Raw genomic sequence first — 19051 nt, forward strand, 5'->3', positions numbered from 1 at the left:
ATGTGAAGTAACTGATGTAACTACCATCATGTCATTCTGCTATGAATCTAGATTTACTTTAAAATATGGTTTCTAAAATGACTTCGGAAAATAGCATGTTACACCAACAGAATATCATCTCATGAGTAATATTATCTCATGTAAACGTGTATAAACGGAGGTAAGAGAGGGATAATGAGCAATCATAACATTTCTCTTTGCATGAAATTGAAGCATCTATATTCTATGTTCTCGCAAGCTTCAGGGATGGGTCTGACAGGGCATTTTTTCAGTGTTGAGGATGCTTTTTGGCCACTTTTAGGGGATGGCTATTGAAAAATAGGAAAATGTTTGAAATTGTAGAGAAATTTCAAATATTAAAGCATTACACCTGTTCTGCAACTGTACAAGATATGTTTCTGTTCAAATGGCAAGTACTTAAAGGAGGGAAGTACACACAGTAGTAAAGCATTCATCATAAACATTGTAGAAGCTTAATACATAACATTAAACTCGAAGTTCTGCAACCGTACAAGATATGTTTCTGTTCAAATGGCAAGTACTAAAAGGAGGGAAGTACACACATTAATAAAGCATTCATCATAAACATTGTAGAAGCTTAATACATAACATTAAACTCGAATTGAGATTTCACGAGTACCAAAAAAAATTAACATCATTGTCAATGTGTGTGTAAATTATATAACAATTATAACAAAATGCCCAGGGCTCCAAGTTCCAACTATAAAATGACAAAATAATAAAATATATAGCTGTCTCTAATCAGCAAATGCAACTGATAAGTCTATTCCAAGTTAAACAGCATCCATACATTGGACTGTTGTTTACTTTTTGGTTGGGAACAGTGTAATGGATCATATGTATTGACTTTTGGGATATTAAATTTTCCAGTTCCAAGATATTATAAACATTAATTTGTGACTGCCAAAGAAAACAGAACAGATAGAGATGCCAAAATCCAGGCTCAAATACAATTCTCACTAAGAAATGCATATTGTTTATTGGTGTAATGATGAAAATAAACTAAGTTATGGGGTCAAGTTAGAACAGATAGAGACGCCAAAATCCTGGCTCAATTACAATTCCCACAATAAGAAATGCATACTGTTTATGGGTGACGTAATGAAAATAAACTGAGTTATGGGTTCAATTTTGGGTCCAAACACAGAAGTTTGGCGGGCAGATAAAGGAACAATTACCAGGCCAGATTATTTAGGGTTAAAATTTAATTCATACAAACCGTATAAAATCATCTATGTATGTATTTGCAGCCTAATAACAACTATAATTTCTTAATATAAACTTAAATATAAATTATTATTTAATAATATAAACTTATTGAATATGTATTATTTTATGATTTTAATTTCACTTTTAATCTTTTACAATGCTCTAATAATAATCATGTAAAAATGTTAATCTTAATAATAAAGATGGTCAGCTATCTCATTTTCCAACACAGCCATATAGCCATCTAGACAGACAGTTCTTATTTCTTATAGATTTGATTAATTTCACTACAACTGGAAGTAATTTACTCTGGCCTCCTATGCTACAAAGGCATGCATGCCCGACCAAAATCGGGCTGCCCCAGGTCAACAACATCCAGGAGTTGCAGGGATGCCTCTGTAACATTCCTCACCATGCCCAAAAATTACAAAAGAATCAGAAACATATCTTGTACGATTGCAGAACAGGTGGAAATGACTAAGGGTGCCTGGCTGTCCTTGAAAGGAGCAGGGCACACCTTGATGTCTTGGAGATGGCTAGCTGTGTTGTTCAGCACAAACAACTTTAAGTTGCTTTTTATTAAAGAAAAACTGAAAAACAAAATTAAAGGGATGAAGTGAATGTGTGGGCAAGATAAAAGGGTCCCTACACCCCTTCGCAAACAATGTCAACCTAAAAGTAACAATAAAGCATTCAAAACCATAAAAAACTCGTTTGTGTTGTGAATTGTGAACAGCTAAAGGAAAACCACATGATTAAAACTACAATTTTGATTTAAAGCTAGGGAAGGCTAACTAGGGGCAGCTGCATATTAATATTAATATATATTTTTCGTTTTCTAGTTGAAACTTGCAGCCTTTGGTCATTTTGATGTAAGTTTTATATAATAAGTCGTGTTTTGTCAATAAATGCAATTACATTTTGTTAAAACTTCATTCTTTGTCACTTTCTATAAAATGAAAATATCAACTGAACTCCAATAACATCTGCTAGTGTTCTGTGACGAATATGATGATTGCCTTACCAATTGTATCATATGAATATTTGAATTTTTTTTGAATTCTTTTACTAGCCATCCCCTGCCCCAAAACATATCCCATGATCCCCATTCTTCATACAGCTCATCTAGTCTACTTATGACAATAGCATACCGATGCAAGACAACAGAAGATGAGAAGTTGACAGACAGCTAGGAAGAAAAATATCTTAATAGATTAACAGTCACCGTAGTTCACTGCAGCAAAGAGCATTAAAGAAAAAAAGGTAAAAAATAAAATAGAAATCCAGAGTTTGCTACAGCTTCTCGATGGGTGCTGCAAAACACCCAGGATCACCCTCTCTGTACCCACGGTGGACCAGATCACAAACACAGATTGGGTACAAAAAGTACAAACCACATCCAAACCTGAGAATTTTGCAGTAAACTGATAACATAAAAAGAAATAAAATCCAAATAACTGGCCACTAAAGCATAAGCTGCCAAGCAAGGCACCCTAATCTATTAACTAGTAGACCTCCCCACATGTGAAGAATGTGCATTTCAATGGCACTGAACTATGATCTCGTTTTCAGTTGACTTTTGCCTTTGGGTCCACTTTCACTGAATTATGTTCTCATTTCAAGTTGACTTTTCTGATTGGGTCATTTCTCTTAAATATGAGACAATGGCAATCAAAGACCAGAAAAATTCAAGAAAATATGAAGATGGAGGTTTCCTGGGTTATTTCATCTAAAAGAAAAGCAAATTGATCAACAAATCAAATAATAGAAATGACCCACTATGACCCTATAGTTGCAAGGTTAACGCAGACCCCCTTAACACTAATTTCTAGAAAGAACAATTGTATTTCCTATGTCAATGCACCTTTACAATATATCACTGTCACTTAAATTATGACCATTATATTGATACCTAATAGTGTAATGAGTTTGAAAATTCTAAATACATCTTTTAAAATATTTATTTAATTTCTGCTTCCACATTGTCAAACTGCCACCCCTAACACCCCAAGAACATATGCATCCATGCCACTAGTAACCCCATCTTCAAACTATCAAATTCCTGCTTCCACAGTGTCAAACTTCCATACCCAATACCCATGGCATATATTTAAAAGGGAGGCTTGACCTTTCTAGTAACCCATCTAAAAACTGTCAGCTCCAAGCTTAAACATATATACTTTTCTCCAGCATATAATCAATAAAGTTGTCTCATACACCAAACAAAAAGGGTAGAAAAAATCTGAAACTAATCAAACTTAGGTATTATGTACTTTTCAATCATATGTAAAACAATCACATTGTGATGATTGTTAGAAGTTCAAATGACATGTTTAGCCTTAGAATTGTGTTGCCCAATAATGACCCTAAATGGCATTTATCGAAAAACAGTATTCTGCTATGTTTTATTATGAATCCAAGAGTTTAGCGAAAAAACTCAAACTGTCCCACTAAAAAAAAAAATTACGAATGATAATGTGAAAGATCATTGAAGAAAGTCATCTTCTGCATTCATGAAAAATGCCATTGGAACAACACAGCCAGTCTTCCCTTCCGAATACATCTAAATAATTATGTTTTGATGCAAAAATCTAATTTACGATACTTTCGTATATCCAAAAATATTTAGAGTTTCTTATCTCTCAAATCACTTGTACCTATCAAGTTTTTTTATAGTACAAGACCAAACCTACACTCAGATTTTCGGTACAATCTACACTTTGCACATCCATAGGAAGCCAATAAATCAATGATGGATATGCACCATGTTCACTTCAAGACTCTGATGAAGGCATCACAATCCAAAAATATTACAAAAGTAAGTTTATAAAAACTATGAGGCTAACATTTTCCTTTGCAGAAAGAACATACAAAAACAAAAGCAACAAAACAAATATACGAATTCAAACTGACTAACAAACTGACCAACTTGCCTGGGACCCCCATACAATTTCATTAATTGAATCATCTTTCCATGAAATATCACGAGCTTCAGCATTGCTACACTATTATATCTTATACCCTAAAGTAACAATGGTGCTTAAACACAAATTGCTATCTTAGGGTAGCAAAAATACATGGGGTTTGGCACATTTGTAAACACATCGGACATTGGGAGTTACCAAAGGCACTATATATACCTCTTTTACTCTTTCTGAGTGTGCCATGTTATATATGTGTGTGTATGCGTGCCCATTGGTTATAAAGTATATGGTGTCCAGCAGGGCTTTATTCAATAATTTATACACATAACAATTAACACAAAGTGACACAAACATAAATCTAACTGAAGCTATTCTAGATTGCAAGAAATAGAAAAGGTGCCTTCCCATATGGAATGGAGAAAGACATTATACCAATATGACAAAACGGAAAATAAAAACTTGAACAATAAATCTAAAGAGAAGCTTGATATTAATTTCATCAAAAGAAGAGATTAAACATTTGCAAACAGAGCACCTTGAGCACTTGTAGCATAGATATAAGGCTCTGTATCTACATTCTGCAGGGATGATTTTGTCCTTGAGGTCCGCCCTTGCACTGAAGCTTTGTCACCAACAGGTTTTCGCCTCCTCCTAGTATTGTGTCTCTCTAATTTCCTTCTACAGCTTCTTTTTCCCTCATCAAAATCTGGGAGTAAATGAAATCTGCAAAGCAAATGTTCTTGAAACACTTAGAGGCTTCGCCCATGAATAAAACATATCTCAAGTTCATACAAAACACTATACCATTGTGTCTGTCCACAAATCCTTTATAAAGTACAATAAAGGCAATAGTAGATATCAGTTCAAGTTTCTTCAAGGAAAGAATTTAGCTCAATGGGATATGCAACAGCCATAAGTATCGCTCATGTCTTCATTAAAAATTCATTGACAAAATCCACAATGCCGATATCCATGACCAGGCAAAAGAAAATAGACCTCACCTTGTAATGCCTTATCTGAAATATGTAGACAATCAATTGACAAGACGCGCACAATATTAACTGATTACTTTTCCTAGACTTTTTTAAGTTTGCAATCACCCTTAAGCAGAGAATCTTGCTGCATATGGCTATTTGCAAAATTCTGCATAGAACATCTTTGAAATCATGCTGATCATTTTGGAGAACCTACCATGGTAAACAAAATTAATTAGGGGAAGAAAATCAAAATGTAATACAGCCCAGAATATATCTAGTCTTCATTAATAGATCGGTATGGTTGATTGAGAGTCATCAACAAGTTAGAGAACATGCAAAAAAATGCAAGTTGCCCACATTGAAGATCTACAAAAATTGTGAGGCGGACTCCACTGATACTTTTAAAGAGCACAAAAAATCTAATGATCTAATGAGTCATATTCTTTACCAAGGTATCCAAGCCACCTTCATAAGCTAATGTTTATAACAAAAATTAATATAAATCAAGGGTGTAATTTTTTTTAAATAGATTTAAATATTCAAAATAAATATACAAATCTATGTAACCAACGTGATGCAGGAGCATCCTAGGTGTAAGAGCAATCTTGCACCACCCAAAAACATTTGCTGTATGTTTCTTGAATAAGGGTTGTCTTAGTGCAGATTTGTTGTTTGCAGAGGCTTGCTACTTAGTAAATCAGTCATACAAGCTCAAAATGTCCTAATTTCAAAGGTGGAGGTTCATCTTGGATATATAAGCCTGTCACTAGAGGTTTGCTGCCATAACATGAGTATTCATGAAGTTATTGCAAATTTTTGGTGTGAAAGTTTGGTACAAAAACTTCAGGCTCAGTTTTGAAGGCCTTAGAGGATCCTATAAATTAGAAGCTGACGATTTTGAAATGGGGTCATAATAGCCAATCGGCTCAACAGTTCGCAAGTTATGGTCTTCTGAAGTTGGGCCATGCAAAAAATCCAAAATAAAATTCATAATTGTTTTGAGCCAAATTTATATGTAATTTTAAGGTCGGTCAACCTCAAGGGTAGGGTTTGATGTCTAGAACCTTCCCAAGCGGTGTCAAATTGCCTATATAAGGAAGGCCCATAGGTTGTCTAGGACAGCTCTTGGTAATAATTTGTAGCTCTGTCTTGCAAATTATTGTAAGGAAGGCACCCATGTCGGTTTGCATATTGTATTTCAAAATTCTGTCATTCCGCATTTGTGGAGATAATAAGAATACCATATTTTGTTCTCACAAATTATTGTTGTTTCTTTGTTTCTGTTATGTGTTTGTGGTATTAAAGGGAGCATGTTCACCACTATGTCACAAGGTTTGAGTTCGAGTTCATGTTCAACAAAAATAAAATTCAGACCAATTTTGGCAAGCGGAAAAAATTGAAAAAAAAACAATTGAAAATTTGCCTTGTATAAATATAATATTGTTAAAAATAAAATAGGTTTAAAATAAGTAATAAAACAATGTATTTGGAATGCTCAATCATGACAATGGCGATGAACCATCCTATGGCGAAGCGAGAGAAACAAACTTGGCTGGGTTTCCGGGGGGATGCGGGTTATCATTACAATGCCAACTAGAACAATGGCTGACCTTTCTAAAAAGGATCGCATATAGGGTTTAACCAAAAATATTGTGGTGATTTTAAAGACAAACACTGGCAAGATAGCAGGACCATGGTAAGATCGACTAAGGATGAAGCTTGGAAGGGACCAGCAAATAATCTACAGGATTTTCATGATCATGAATGGGGTAGAAATGAGCTCCAAGCTACAAATCGGTGGGGTTTTGCAAATATGAGAATAATAAACCAATTTTTTTTAAAATTTGGAGAAATGTTCTGGAGTTTGAAGGAATCTAACACAGGATCTTTTGGAAGAGGTGTGACCTAACATAGAACTGTCTAAAGGTTGTTTCAATGCAAATATATAATCAGGAAAGGAATGAGTTTATTACTCGTTTGAGAGACGTGGGTTTTTTCCTGAAGTATAATGAACCTTGGCCTACTTTTAAAAGAATACGAGAATGGTGCGATAGTCATTGGGGGCAAGCTTTTGAAATTAAAACAATCCCCAATGGCTTTTACCTAGTGACTTGTTCAAGTAGTATGGATTAGGATTTGGTCATGGGGAGCAAGCCATTTAAAATGGATGGGAAGTGTTTCTTCATAAAGAATTGGGTTCCATATTTTAACCCTAAAATGACAGAGTTGGAGCAGGTTCCTTTATGGATTCACCTACATAATCTCTCGTATGAGTACTGCAACACAAAAACACTAAGCTTTATTGGAAATAAACTGGAAAAATTCATCAAGGCAAATGGCGTGATCAAGGTGAAGGAGTTTAGTATGTATGCTCAAATTTAGATTCAACGACAAGGTATTCATACATTACCAGAGATGGTGGAACTTATTACTGGTGAAGGGTGAAGGGGTGTGGAAAAAACAAATTGAGGTAGAAGTAGCAATGGGTTTATGCAGTATAAGAATTGGGATAAACCTATAATGTCTAGTGAAGAGTAAAGGCAAGCGCCTTTTGTCAGATATGCTACAAAATTTTACTATTGCAGAAGAAGGGGAGGCTTAGACTAAGAATCCAAATTTTATGGATACCTTAGTCTCTTAATACAGGAGAACCATAGTGTTGGGTACTAGTTTACACTGTGGAAATGGTGGGTTTCTAAAGGACGGTATTTATGTTGAACCTAACATGGCCTTGGAAAAGGGTGGAACGAATTACAATGGGTTGAGGCCAACAAAGGTTTTTCTATCTTATGAGTCTTTCACCAGCACTGAGGACAATGAGGATCTATTGATAACTTGATTGGTAGGCCCATGCTTATGCGAAAACCCCAAATGATGTGTGACCTCTCTACACTTGACTTGGACGATCACGAAGACTCTATTTCTGTACTAAAGACTACTCTCCATGACGAGATTATTATTGTTGCGACTAGGGTATATTTTGAGTTGTTGCCAAATTTAAAAGGGATCTAATGTGATGGAAAAGACTAAGGAGACAGAGAAGGTCGTCCAAGACCCACACCAGATAGGTGAAGACCCCATGGATACAACACTGGAGAATATAATCTTTAAGGACATCCCAATGTCTCGAGCAAGGAGTCTACGGCAGGCCTTTGAGGTGGAAAAGGATAGGGAGGCGAGTCTTGAGCACGATTCAGAATTTGCCACAAATGGTGATTAGAAGTGGGGAGATGATTTGAGCCTCAATGTAGATTTGGGAATCTCGGAGAAAAGGGCAATTTCAGTCATCGACAAAGTGAAAGCAAAGTCGAGTTGGGGAAAAGAAGAGGCGTGGCAGAATGTCAGTCATAGCTTAGCTAGAGATGGCAAATTGTGTAAATGGTCAAACCAAACTTAGGTCGAGAAAAGGGTGTCCCTTTTCCTAGGGCAATGAGTTCCTTTCATGAAATGTCAGGGGTTGCAATGCTCCTAACAAAATTTATTTGATCAAGAGGTGACTTGATCAAACACACCCAAAAATCATGATCTTGCAAGAGTTGAAGTTAAGTGGTGATGAGGTTGCGTAGTAAACATTTTAGTAAATGGAATTATACAAATGTGGAAGCTCAGGGAGCTTCTGGTGGAATAGACATTCTTTGGGAATTGGAGGTAATTAACATCAATTTAATTGTTGCTAACAGATCTTGGCAATGGGTGCATGCTAACTCTAAACAGCTTTATGATGAGTTTGATCTTATAAATGTCTACACGCCTAACACAGCTGAGGGGCTCAGAGAAGTATGGGGTACTTTGTCTGAGATTGCACAGAGAAATAAAAATAATCTTTGTACTAGGAACAGAATTCAATGTTGTTCTCATGCTGGTGGATAAAAAGGGGGAGCTAACTGGGCAAGTGTCAGACAAAAATATTTTAGCCATTTTGTTGCAAATAACGGTACGTTTGAAATTTTCTTCATAATAGGCGAATTCACCTAGACTAACAGACAAAGGCTTTTTAGACATAGCTAAAAATCTGGACAGGTTTCTTTTGGCTGGAAGATGGGTGAGCAAATCATGAGACATGATAATTGATATTCTTCCAATTTTGCGCTCAAACCCCTTTCCTATCAATTTGAGGATCTATGAAGGGGAGGTCCAAGAGCGGTACCCCTTTAAGTTTGAAAAGATGTGGATAAGAGTGGATGGTTTAAGGATCTTATAGTGGATTGTGGGATAATGCACCTAGAAGGACAGGTAACAAGGGTTTCATTTCTTTAAGAAGCTTCGGTTTTTGAAGGAACAACTCAGAAGATGGAATCGAGAAGTGTCCAGAAACATCTTTGCTAAAAAGCTTAGGCTTGAACAAGAACTAATACTATAAATGAAAAGGTTATTCTAAATGGTAATGGAGAAGAGGATTTTGAAATAGAAAAATAGTTGCAAGCGGAATATGCAAAAATTCTTCAACGCGAGGAAACATTCCGGAGGAAAAAAACCAAGGACACATGGCTTAAAGAGGGAGACAGGAACACAAAAAAAGTTCCACTAATTCAGTAAAAGCAAGAAAGGTAGTGAAGAACATTTTTTCTATTCGGGATGGGTTGGGAAATGTGTTAATAGATAAGGAAGCGATTAGTAAGGAAGGGGTGAGACACTTTAAGGAGGCTTTTATTGTTGATCAACCACCTAATGTTGAAAGTGATGATGTCCTTGTGAACATTCCAACTTGTATTAATGCTGCTTACGATGCAATTCTTATGAACCCCCTATCGATGGAGGAACTCAGAGGGGCACTTTTTGACTTGGGAGGTGAGAAGGCCCCAAGCCCAGATGGTTTCCCAACTATTTTCTTTCAAAAATATTGGGATCTCTTTGCTAAAGGTCTCTGGGATGTGGCGAACGAGTCTAGGGAAGGGGAGTTTATCTTGAAGGATTTTAAAATACCTTTATTGCTCTCATCCCCAAGAAAAAAGAACTAAGATCCTTTAATGACGATAGATCGATTTCCCTTTGTAACACAGATTACAAATCGATTTCTAAGGTAATCGCAAATAAATCGACGTGTGTTTTAAACAACATTATCTCTCCTGAGCAAAGTGGCTTCTCACCAAATAGATCCATCTTTCAAGGTGTCATCATAGCACACAAGGCTATTCACATAGTTTGGAAAGCACATAGAGAGAGGATGTTGGTGAAACTTGACACTAAAAGGGTGTATGGTGAGGTGAACAGGGAGTACTTATTGGTTGTGTTACAGACTTGACATTAAAAGGGCATATGATGAGGTGAATAGGGAGTATTTATTTGTTGTGTTAAAGAAGTCAGATTAGTGATTTCATCAGCACTCCTATCATAGTGAATAGGAATCCACAAAACCTCTTTAAAGGCACAAAAGGTGTTATATAAGAAAAACCCATTTCTCCTTTTATGTTTATCATTATGGCAAAAGCTTTGGGGAGACATATTGCAAAAAAGAGACACAAAGGTAGCTCGAAGGGCATAAAGGTGGCAGTGGGCATGGAGGATGTATCACATCTACAGTTTGTGGATGATAAACTCTTATTTAGGGTCTCCTCTCTCAAGGAAGCAAGGATTACGAGGGCTATGCTCGACAAGTATAGCAGAGCATCAAGACAAAGGATAAATTGGAGTAAGTCTGAAATTTTTTTCTTTTACAAAAGCTACGAAAGATTTGCATAATTTTGGGTATGAGATCTGGATCCCTCCCAGGTAAATATCTAGGCATTCCTTTGCTCAATGGGGCCAATAGAGCATCTCTTTGGAAGAAATTGGTGGATGATTGTTGTAGTATGATGGGATGTTGGAAAGGATGATGGTTGTCATTTGTTGAGAGGATACTAATATTAAAATCATCTCGGTAATTCCTGTCTACTCAATGATGTGTATGCGAACTCCTAAGAAAGTAATCAAACTGATAGAGCAAAGAATGCAATTTTTAAAAAAAATTAATGGAGCTAATGTGCAAGATAAAATGCCTCTACTGGAATGGGACAAAATTTGCTCCAATAAACAAGGTGGGGGTGTTGGATTACGAGATTAACAGTTGTTGAATGAAAGCTTTGGGTGTAAAACTAGTGTGGAATGTTTACTCCCAACCAAATCAATTATGGGTCAAGATTTTGAAAGCCAAATACCTAGACTCAATGGAAAATAATAGAATTTTAACTATGTGGGACCCTCCCCAAGGATCAGCTATACGGTACATTATTGTTTCATGCTAATTGGTGATAATGAAGCACCTTACAGGGCAGGTGGGGGGAATGGTCATCTTGTGAAATTTCAAGTGGATTCCTAGAATGGATACCTCTCATAAGTAGAGAAAGTTGATTTGGATGGAGTGAGAGAATGGTGTTTGACTAACTCGGGGCCCAATGTAAGTGATCATCTATAATTGCAAAGGGGTGAGTTAGGTGATAGGTGGGAATGGAAAAATCCTCTACACGTTGATCTCCATGTGGCACAGAGGAATCAACTTCAAGAGATTTTCGAAGCTAGAAAAGTTCGATAAAACTAGGTTATCAATCCTAGAAAGTGCTCAAGAAAATGGAAAATGGCCCATCGATTTATTTTGGGGAAAGAATGTCTTCCAGAAGCTCAATCCTTTGCTTGGCTTGCAAATCATGGCAGAATTCTAACTGGTGAATGAAGAAAGGTATTGGGTTTTCATGGACCTACTAAGTGTTTGTTGTGTGAAGAAGCAAAGGAAGACATGGACCACTCATTATTAAATTGCAAGACTACAATAGAGTGTTGGATTATGGTGTTGAATTGTTTGGGATGGTATGGCCCTCTTCCAAAAAATTTAAAAGAGCATTTTAAACATTGGCCTAGAAAATTAGAGAAATCTTCTTTGTCATGTGTATTTAGACTTTAAGCCCATCATTAGTCATCTAGATAGTGTGAAAGGAAAGGAAGAGAAGAAGTATCACAGAGAAAGTGGAAAGTATAGAAAGGCTGAAACAGAGGATCGATAAGGCAATTGAGGAAACTAGAAGGACAGTGGCTTCAATCAATAAGGCAATTGAGGAAACTACAAGGACAATAGCTTCATAGTACTTTAATCCCAAAGTCCCTTTTACGTGGAGAGAAAAAAAAAAGAAATTGCAGGTTTGGTGAGGCATTAAGCTCAGGCCTATGAATAGGCTAGGATGAGTCAAGCCATTTTCTTTGGTCTTAGAAGAGATTGTTTGGGCTAAACCTAAAGAGGGATGGTGGAAAGTGGATTTCGATGGAGCATCAAAAGAGGATCCTGGACTCTCTAGGGCGGGAAATATAATCAAGGACTAGTGTGGAAACATACTAGCTTTTGGAAGTAAACGACTTGAAGACCGAACTAATAATGTGGTAGAAGTTGAGGCTGCACTCCTACCAATCAAAGTGACAAGGCGTTCAGAAGCCTCAAAGGTACATCTCGAAGGGGACTCCCAAATAATTGCTAATGCAATTATTAAAGGTTCTTTAAAGGCTTGGCATTTACAAAACTATATAGTTTCAATTTGTGATGAATTAGCATTGTTAAGAGGAATTTAAAATCACACATGTTAAGAGAGAGGGAAAAAGAGAAGCGAACAAAATGTCCAATTGGGCTTTAACTTTTGTGAACAAAGGGGATGTAAAATTTGAGGACCTTTGACATTTGGAGCTAATTGATGAAGATGCTACCAGCTAATCAAATTTTATTGAATGCAAGAAAGGTGGTGGGTAGGGTGGCAATTTGTACGTCTAGTACAAAATTAATGTGGAATGTGCCCCGATGTGAGAGCAAGAATGTAGAAAGGACGCTACATTAAATTTAGATGAGGCCCACGACAAGGATTAAACTCATTGTTACCCTCAACCTAGATCACTAAGTCTTCAATCATGGGGTGAGTGTGAGAGTAAATGTGAGGATGGAGACCGCTTTCACACTACAAGCAAAGAAGCAACAAAATATTTATTACGGGGCTCTGACAAAGCATTTGTTGAATGGAATATTTCACTTTGAGAACTCAAGGTTGACAAATAGTGTGTTCATGCTCGTGGACGACATGTTCAACAAGATCCAAAACCATCACCGCACAAACACATAAGTCTACTCGATGATTATGGCTTGGGGCCTACAATTGGAAGATTTGGTTGAAATTGTGAGAATGGTGATGCTCAAATTGTACCCATTGAGTTTTCGGGAGATTTGGACCCTCTCTTGGCTCGTGCAGATCCAGGCCTAAGAATGAACTTCATGAATGACACAACCAACAATAAAATGGTAGACACAAAATTCACTCCCTTTGTGTAGTGTTTTGAGGTAGGCAAATGTAGGCACCATTTTAGGAAGCAAAGAAGAGATGGACAACCCTAAAACGTGAAGGACACAAAGTTGACTACCTTTTTGTAGCATTTTGAGGCATGGAAACATAGGCACCACTTTAGGAGACAAAGAAGAGACGGGCAACACTAAAACTAGTACTCATGATCAGGCAGTTGGACAAGCAAATTGCAGAGATGGAGTGAGATCCAAGAATTTTCAAAGAGAATGTGGAGGTTCTACGCAAATAGAGGGCACCATGGAAGAGACGAAGATGCGATGGTGGTGTGGGTGGGGCATCTTCGTCTAGGTGCTAAAGTGGTGAGATGTGGGGGGGGGTTTTGAGGTGGTGCTCTTTTGGTACCATATGAATGTCCTCGAGAGGTTTTTAGCTAAGGTTATGCAACACAAGGATGGTCTAGTATTTGTCTAATTTTTTGTTGCTCCCTTGTGGTCTTGTTGTTGTCAATGAATAAGAGTCATGTTTGTTCTCTGATTTGCAAATGAGTAGGGGGGGCAGGGTTAGGGCAAGAAGCTGGGGTTTTTTTTTGGAGATTGTAATTGTAAGGGTTTGGCTACAATGTAAGGGTTTAATTGGTGGGTAGGGGTGGGGGTGGCAATGGTGGTTGATCACATTTTGAAAATCAATTAATCTATGTAATTTATGTTTACTTGTTAATAAAATACATCCTATTACCATATTAGCATAATGTGATAGTTAAATTTTGGTGGTATTGCTCTTGCCATTAAGGTTCAATCCCCACTGGGGTGTTGTTACTGAATGCTTATATTGGGGACAAGATCCCTTATTTGTGACATCGCCAGTTCAAAAGCATTTACCCCTTACTTATAAAACAAAACACATACATGTCTATATATATTACTAAAGTTAAACATAAAACAAAATAAATTATAAATATGTTTAAAATTTTAATTTAAAGTACTGCCAATATATAAATAGTAGATACATTAATTTATATATCAAACGATAAATATATTATAATTTATAATAAAGCTTAACTTAAATACTTTACAAAATTAAATACCAAATCAACGTGATTTAAAACATGAAGTATCAATAAATTAGACATTATATAAAAAAACAAAAAACAAAGATAAAATAAAACTTCAAAATTTAGAATGCCTCTTCCTAAATAAGCCCTTATTGTGATTGGAAACGCAAAGCTTTCTACTTGTTTGTAGGCACAGATTTTGTAATTGTCCAAGGCAACAATGTTGGGTTTCATCCACCACCATAATCTGAGCTCCATATATGAACATGTTACATTTTAAAATATATTTTATTAAAAAAAATTATGCCCTTTACCCAAACATATGGCAAATCTGAACAAATTTTAATCATATTTTTCAAGTCCACCAAATTTATAACTTTATGACTGAAATTTGGTGAATGTTGTGAAACATTATGAAACTAGGTTTGCTTAATTTATCTTATTGCTTCATGTGGTTTTCAAGGTTTTCTCCACCTAATTCTATGTCCCTACATTTGTTATTGTTGATCATATGTGCATTCATGTATTTATTGATTATGCACTAAGTGCAAATAATATCAAGTCATCTAATTAATTATATTCTTCTACAACTTGATTCCAGGCACTGTTTGCTATCGGTAGATGATTGATATGATGCCCTCCTCAAATTCAGGTCATTGGTGGAAACATTCACATGGCATCAAATCCAATAATGAGAAAAACCTCACCTCCACTTAATTCAATACATATGGAGTGGTTGAAAGACGTAATAGAACTATCATGGAGATGGTACAATGCATGATGCAAGCAAGAACATACACTACCAATATCAAGTGGAAGTTGTGAACACAACAGTCTATATCATAAATAAGATATTTCTTCTTGAATAACCTAAGGTATAGATGCCTATTGATATAATTACAAACAAAATCAATGTTACTCTAGATGTTGATGAAAGGATCCAAAGCCATTTTTTCTTGTGTTTGGCAAGAGGTCAACTCAATTCCTATTTCTAGTCTCAAGGTACCATTAGAAGTAGAATCTCCAATTTCATTAACCCAATCTAGGAATCAACCTTTGATTGCTTCTTATCTACTTGTACATCAAGAATGCAAGACTAAAAATGTTTCCAATCCACCTAGGGTTCTCGATTAGCCTTTGGATTCACAACATTTGCTTCTCGATTACCCTTTGGCTTCGCTACATTTGCCTCAACTACATAATACGCCTAAATGGTGCATTCTTCTTTGGAAAGCGTACATAAGGATGAACTTTCTTAATCAAATGAGAAATCTCAAAGAACAACACAATTGAATTCTGGTTCAATTGTTGTGCACGTTCATTTTTTCTCTTTTCTTCAAGTTTCTAATCCACCAAATTTCTTAGGCTCAAGGAAATGAAGGTTAAGGATGATGCATTGTTGAAAAATCATACTTGAAAGTTGATATAATGTCCTCCTACGAAAACGTTCATAAGGTGCAAACAGGTTTATAACATAAAATGCTAAGTTTATGGTTCCTAAGACAAGTATAGGATGCATCTTGTTATTAATGCTTTCTCACAAGAGATAGACTATTAAGAAACACTTTCTCCTAATGAAAAGATGGTTGCTTTTCAATTGTTTCTCTCCATAGTTGTTAAGTTTGGTTGGAAAGTGTACCAAATTGATGTCAAAGCACCAATCTGATTAGAAAATTGAATGAGATCCATATGGTGCAACTTGAGGGTCTCAACTTCTTGGACATGAACATCTACTTTGCAAGTTGATTAAGTCCTTGTATAGGCTTAAGCAGGTTCCTCAAGCCTAGTATACTTAAACCAAATGTATACAAGATTTAAATGCTTCTATCAAAGGTGATAGATTCCACTCACCATTCTTGACCGCTTGCTCTTATCAATATGTAAATTAAAGTAAAATAAATCCTAAAGCATTCTACATATAAAACTGATGAAATGGTCCACATATTTGAAATCTTACAGGATTCTTCCAGAAAGCATATTAACACAAAATTATAAAGTACAAAATACTGAATGTTTAAATTGAACTAATGCCTCCCACAAAAACACAAATCGCACTCATTATGATACACTATATCTGCAGAAGCTTATTATCACAAATTTTGCACACACAGCAATGTAAATTGCACATTATGAAAGCCTAAAATTATTATATTAAATTGCACAACAGGATATCAACAGAAAAGTGCATGGAATTAAAGCCTGAAATTGTTAAATGGAAAAATGCATGTTGCCAAAACCTGAAATACGTATTCACTACCCTCCACAGTTATTTTACATTAAAATTGCACAGAAGGGTATTAACACAAAATTCCATTACAAAATCGCACAGTGCAAAAGGCTGAAATGGTAAAATTGAAACAATGCATGCCATGAAAGCCCAAAACACTTATTCGCTAATATTTCATGCAAAAAGCACCAAAGCATACTATCATAGAATTGCACAACGTCTAAGTTGCCAATTTGGTTAGGGGTCGAGCTCTGGCTATGCCAGAAAGCAATTTTTTCCAGCTTCAGTACTGCTGCACTATTATAGACTACGAGGGCTTCAATTAAATTGCAAAAGAGCATATCAAAACAGAATATGTAAAGAAGCGTACCAATGCAAAATCACACTGTTATTAAAACAAAAATTCTTATATTACACATTTCAACACAAAAATGCCTGTAATGATGTGATCACAAAATTGCTCAACATGAAATCCAAAAATACATTAAATTTAACTGAATCATATCAACAGAAATACCATAAAAGCATATCGACAAACATCTGCACTGTTGGCACTGCATAAAATTCTTAAACTAGGCATATCAACATAAAATTTCCTGTCACGATTTCAACACAAAACTGCACTGTTGTTGACGTGTAAATCTCTCAGATTCAACATAACAACACGAACATATAATTTTTGCTTCTGGATTTGATTGTGTTTGTTTTTTTAGCATCAACATTTCGGATCACAGAATTTCTAATGGATTGTGGAAATCTAATAAGATTGATTAACACAAGCATAACCATCACTAGAGACCAAAATTCATAAATTAGATTGCACCGAAGCATATCAACGCAATATTGGACGTCGTGAAAGCCTAAAATGTACGAAAACATATCAGATGTAATTTTCTCGTAGTAAAAGACCAAACCCATTAAATTAGATTGCACAGAAGTAAACGAACGGTAAAATGAGAGTAGTAAAATGCTAAATTATTTTTCTTCCGTCAAATTTCGCCTCCTAAGGCCCTATTTTTTTTTTAAATTAATAGCACAAAAGCAATTTCAACACAAAATTGCAAGGCTCGATGTCTAAACTACCTAAAACAAATGTACTCACTTGCCACACTGCTGGCAGTACCGCTGAGGCACGTCGTCGAGCACAACGGTGGCTGCATTAACACAGCTCAGACACACACGGTGTCGCCGGTGGTATCCCTTCAAATGGCTGATGTCTGCCTCGCAGCTCGGCACCTGGCAGCGTACGATGCCGACTTTGGCACGCTTGCGGCTCCCGTCCTGTTCTTCCTCCTCTTCATTTTCCTCCATTTCCGGACACGCGCACGGCACTCTCCCGGCCAAAAAATTCTCGCAGGTGAGCCGCGGATCCCGCTTGCGGATCCTGCTAGCCGCTTCCTCCTCGGTAGCATCCTGCGATCGATGATTCTCCTCGAGTGAATTTTGCACTTCTAAGAGTTTTAGGGTTTCGAGAGGCGCCAACAAGTCTTCACTGAAATTGGCAGAAGGTTCGTCGGCATGCCAGGGCAAAATGTTAGTAGAGACATCAGGGAAGTATAGAATGTTTTCCCAATCCCAATTTGTTGGGTCACCGGGTAAATCTGCCATGAAGTTCGAACCCTGAACCTCACCACCTCAAAAGGGAGAAAAGGCGCAGTTTTTTTTCTCTTCTGTATCTGTAAAGGGCTTCAGATGAGTAGATTTTGCTTTCTTTTAATCGTCATGGGATTTCTTAGATTTTGGTTGCTTGCGTAGACTTGACATCGTTTTTTCTGTTCTTGACTCGGCCTTACTCTTCATCCGAGATTTATCGCTTCATGTGTTGTATTTGTTAATTAAATGATTATGCCATCTTGTCTTATAATGGAATCTTTCCCTTATTGTTGGTGAAAGCAAATTCTCAATATCATACTCAAATCCCTCAAAAGGGTAAAATGATTATTTTATCTTTTCACATCTCCTCCTATTTTAAAATGAATAAATTATTTTATGGTAAGAGTTGTTAATTGTCATGATTATGATTATTAAGTAGGGGTGGTTTGAGTGTGAGTTAAATTATGTGATGTTTCATTGGATTTTATTGGACTTATATTTTAGAGAAGAGTTTATAGTGAGAGTTGTTAATTATAATTATAAGTAGGTGGTGTCGATTTTTCCAATTAGATTTCTACAATTCAAACCAAATTCTTAAGTGAGTTAAATTATGAGATGTTTTATTAGAATGGGTCATTTTTATTGATCTATTTTATTTTATTTTACTGTTTTATATAAATGATATATTTAGTAAACATATATTTATAGGAGTGAAATATTAAGTCTATCAAATACTATTTGTAAAATATATGTTAAATTGACTCAAAAAATTATGCATCAAAGTTCTATCATTTAGAAGTATG

The 19051-nt window shown here is 36.1% G+C and overlaps 1 protein-coding gene across 1 annotated transcript in view; it reads right to left on the bottom strand.

Annotated features, from left to right (window-relative positions):
* SPL7 (squamosa promoter binding protein-like 7) overlaps nt 1–18488 on the bottom strand; it is a 75590-nt gene extending 57102 nt beyond the window's left edge. Inside the window, exons 1-2 of the mRNA XM_089802896.1 lie at nt 17758–18488; nt 4690–4877 (exon numbers count right to left, since the gene is read on the bottom strand). Coding sequence (XP_089659022.1) covers nt 4690–4877; nt 17758–18263 — 694 coding nt within the window. The 5' untranslated portion in view covers nt 18264–18488. The remainder of the gene's footprint in view (nt 1–4689; nt 4878–17757) is intronic.
* Between the last annotated feature and the right edge of the window lie 563 nt (nt 18489–19051).

Source organism: Cupressus sempervirens, chromosome 9 (assembly GCF_028749045.1).
Source record: "Cupressus sempervirens isolate cs-2001-9-10 chromosome 9, ASM2874904v1, whole genome shotgun sequence".
Lineage (NCBI taxonomy): Eukaryota > Viridiplantae > Streptophyta > Pinopsida > Cupressales > Cupressaceae > Cupressus > Cupressus sempervirens.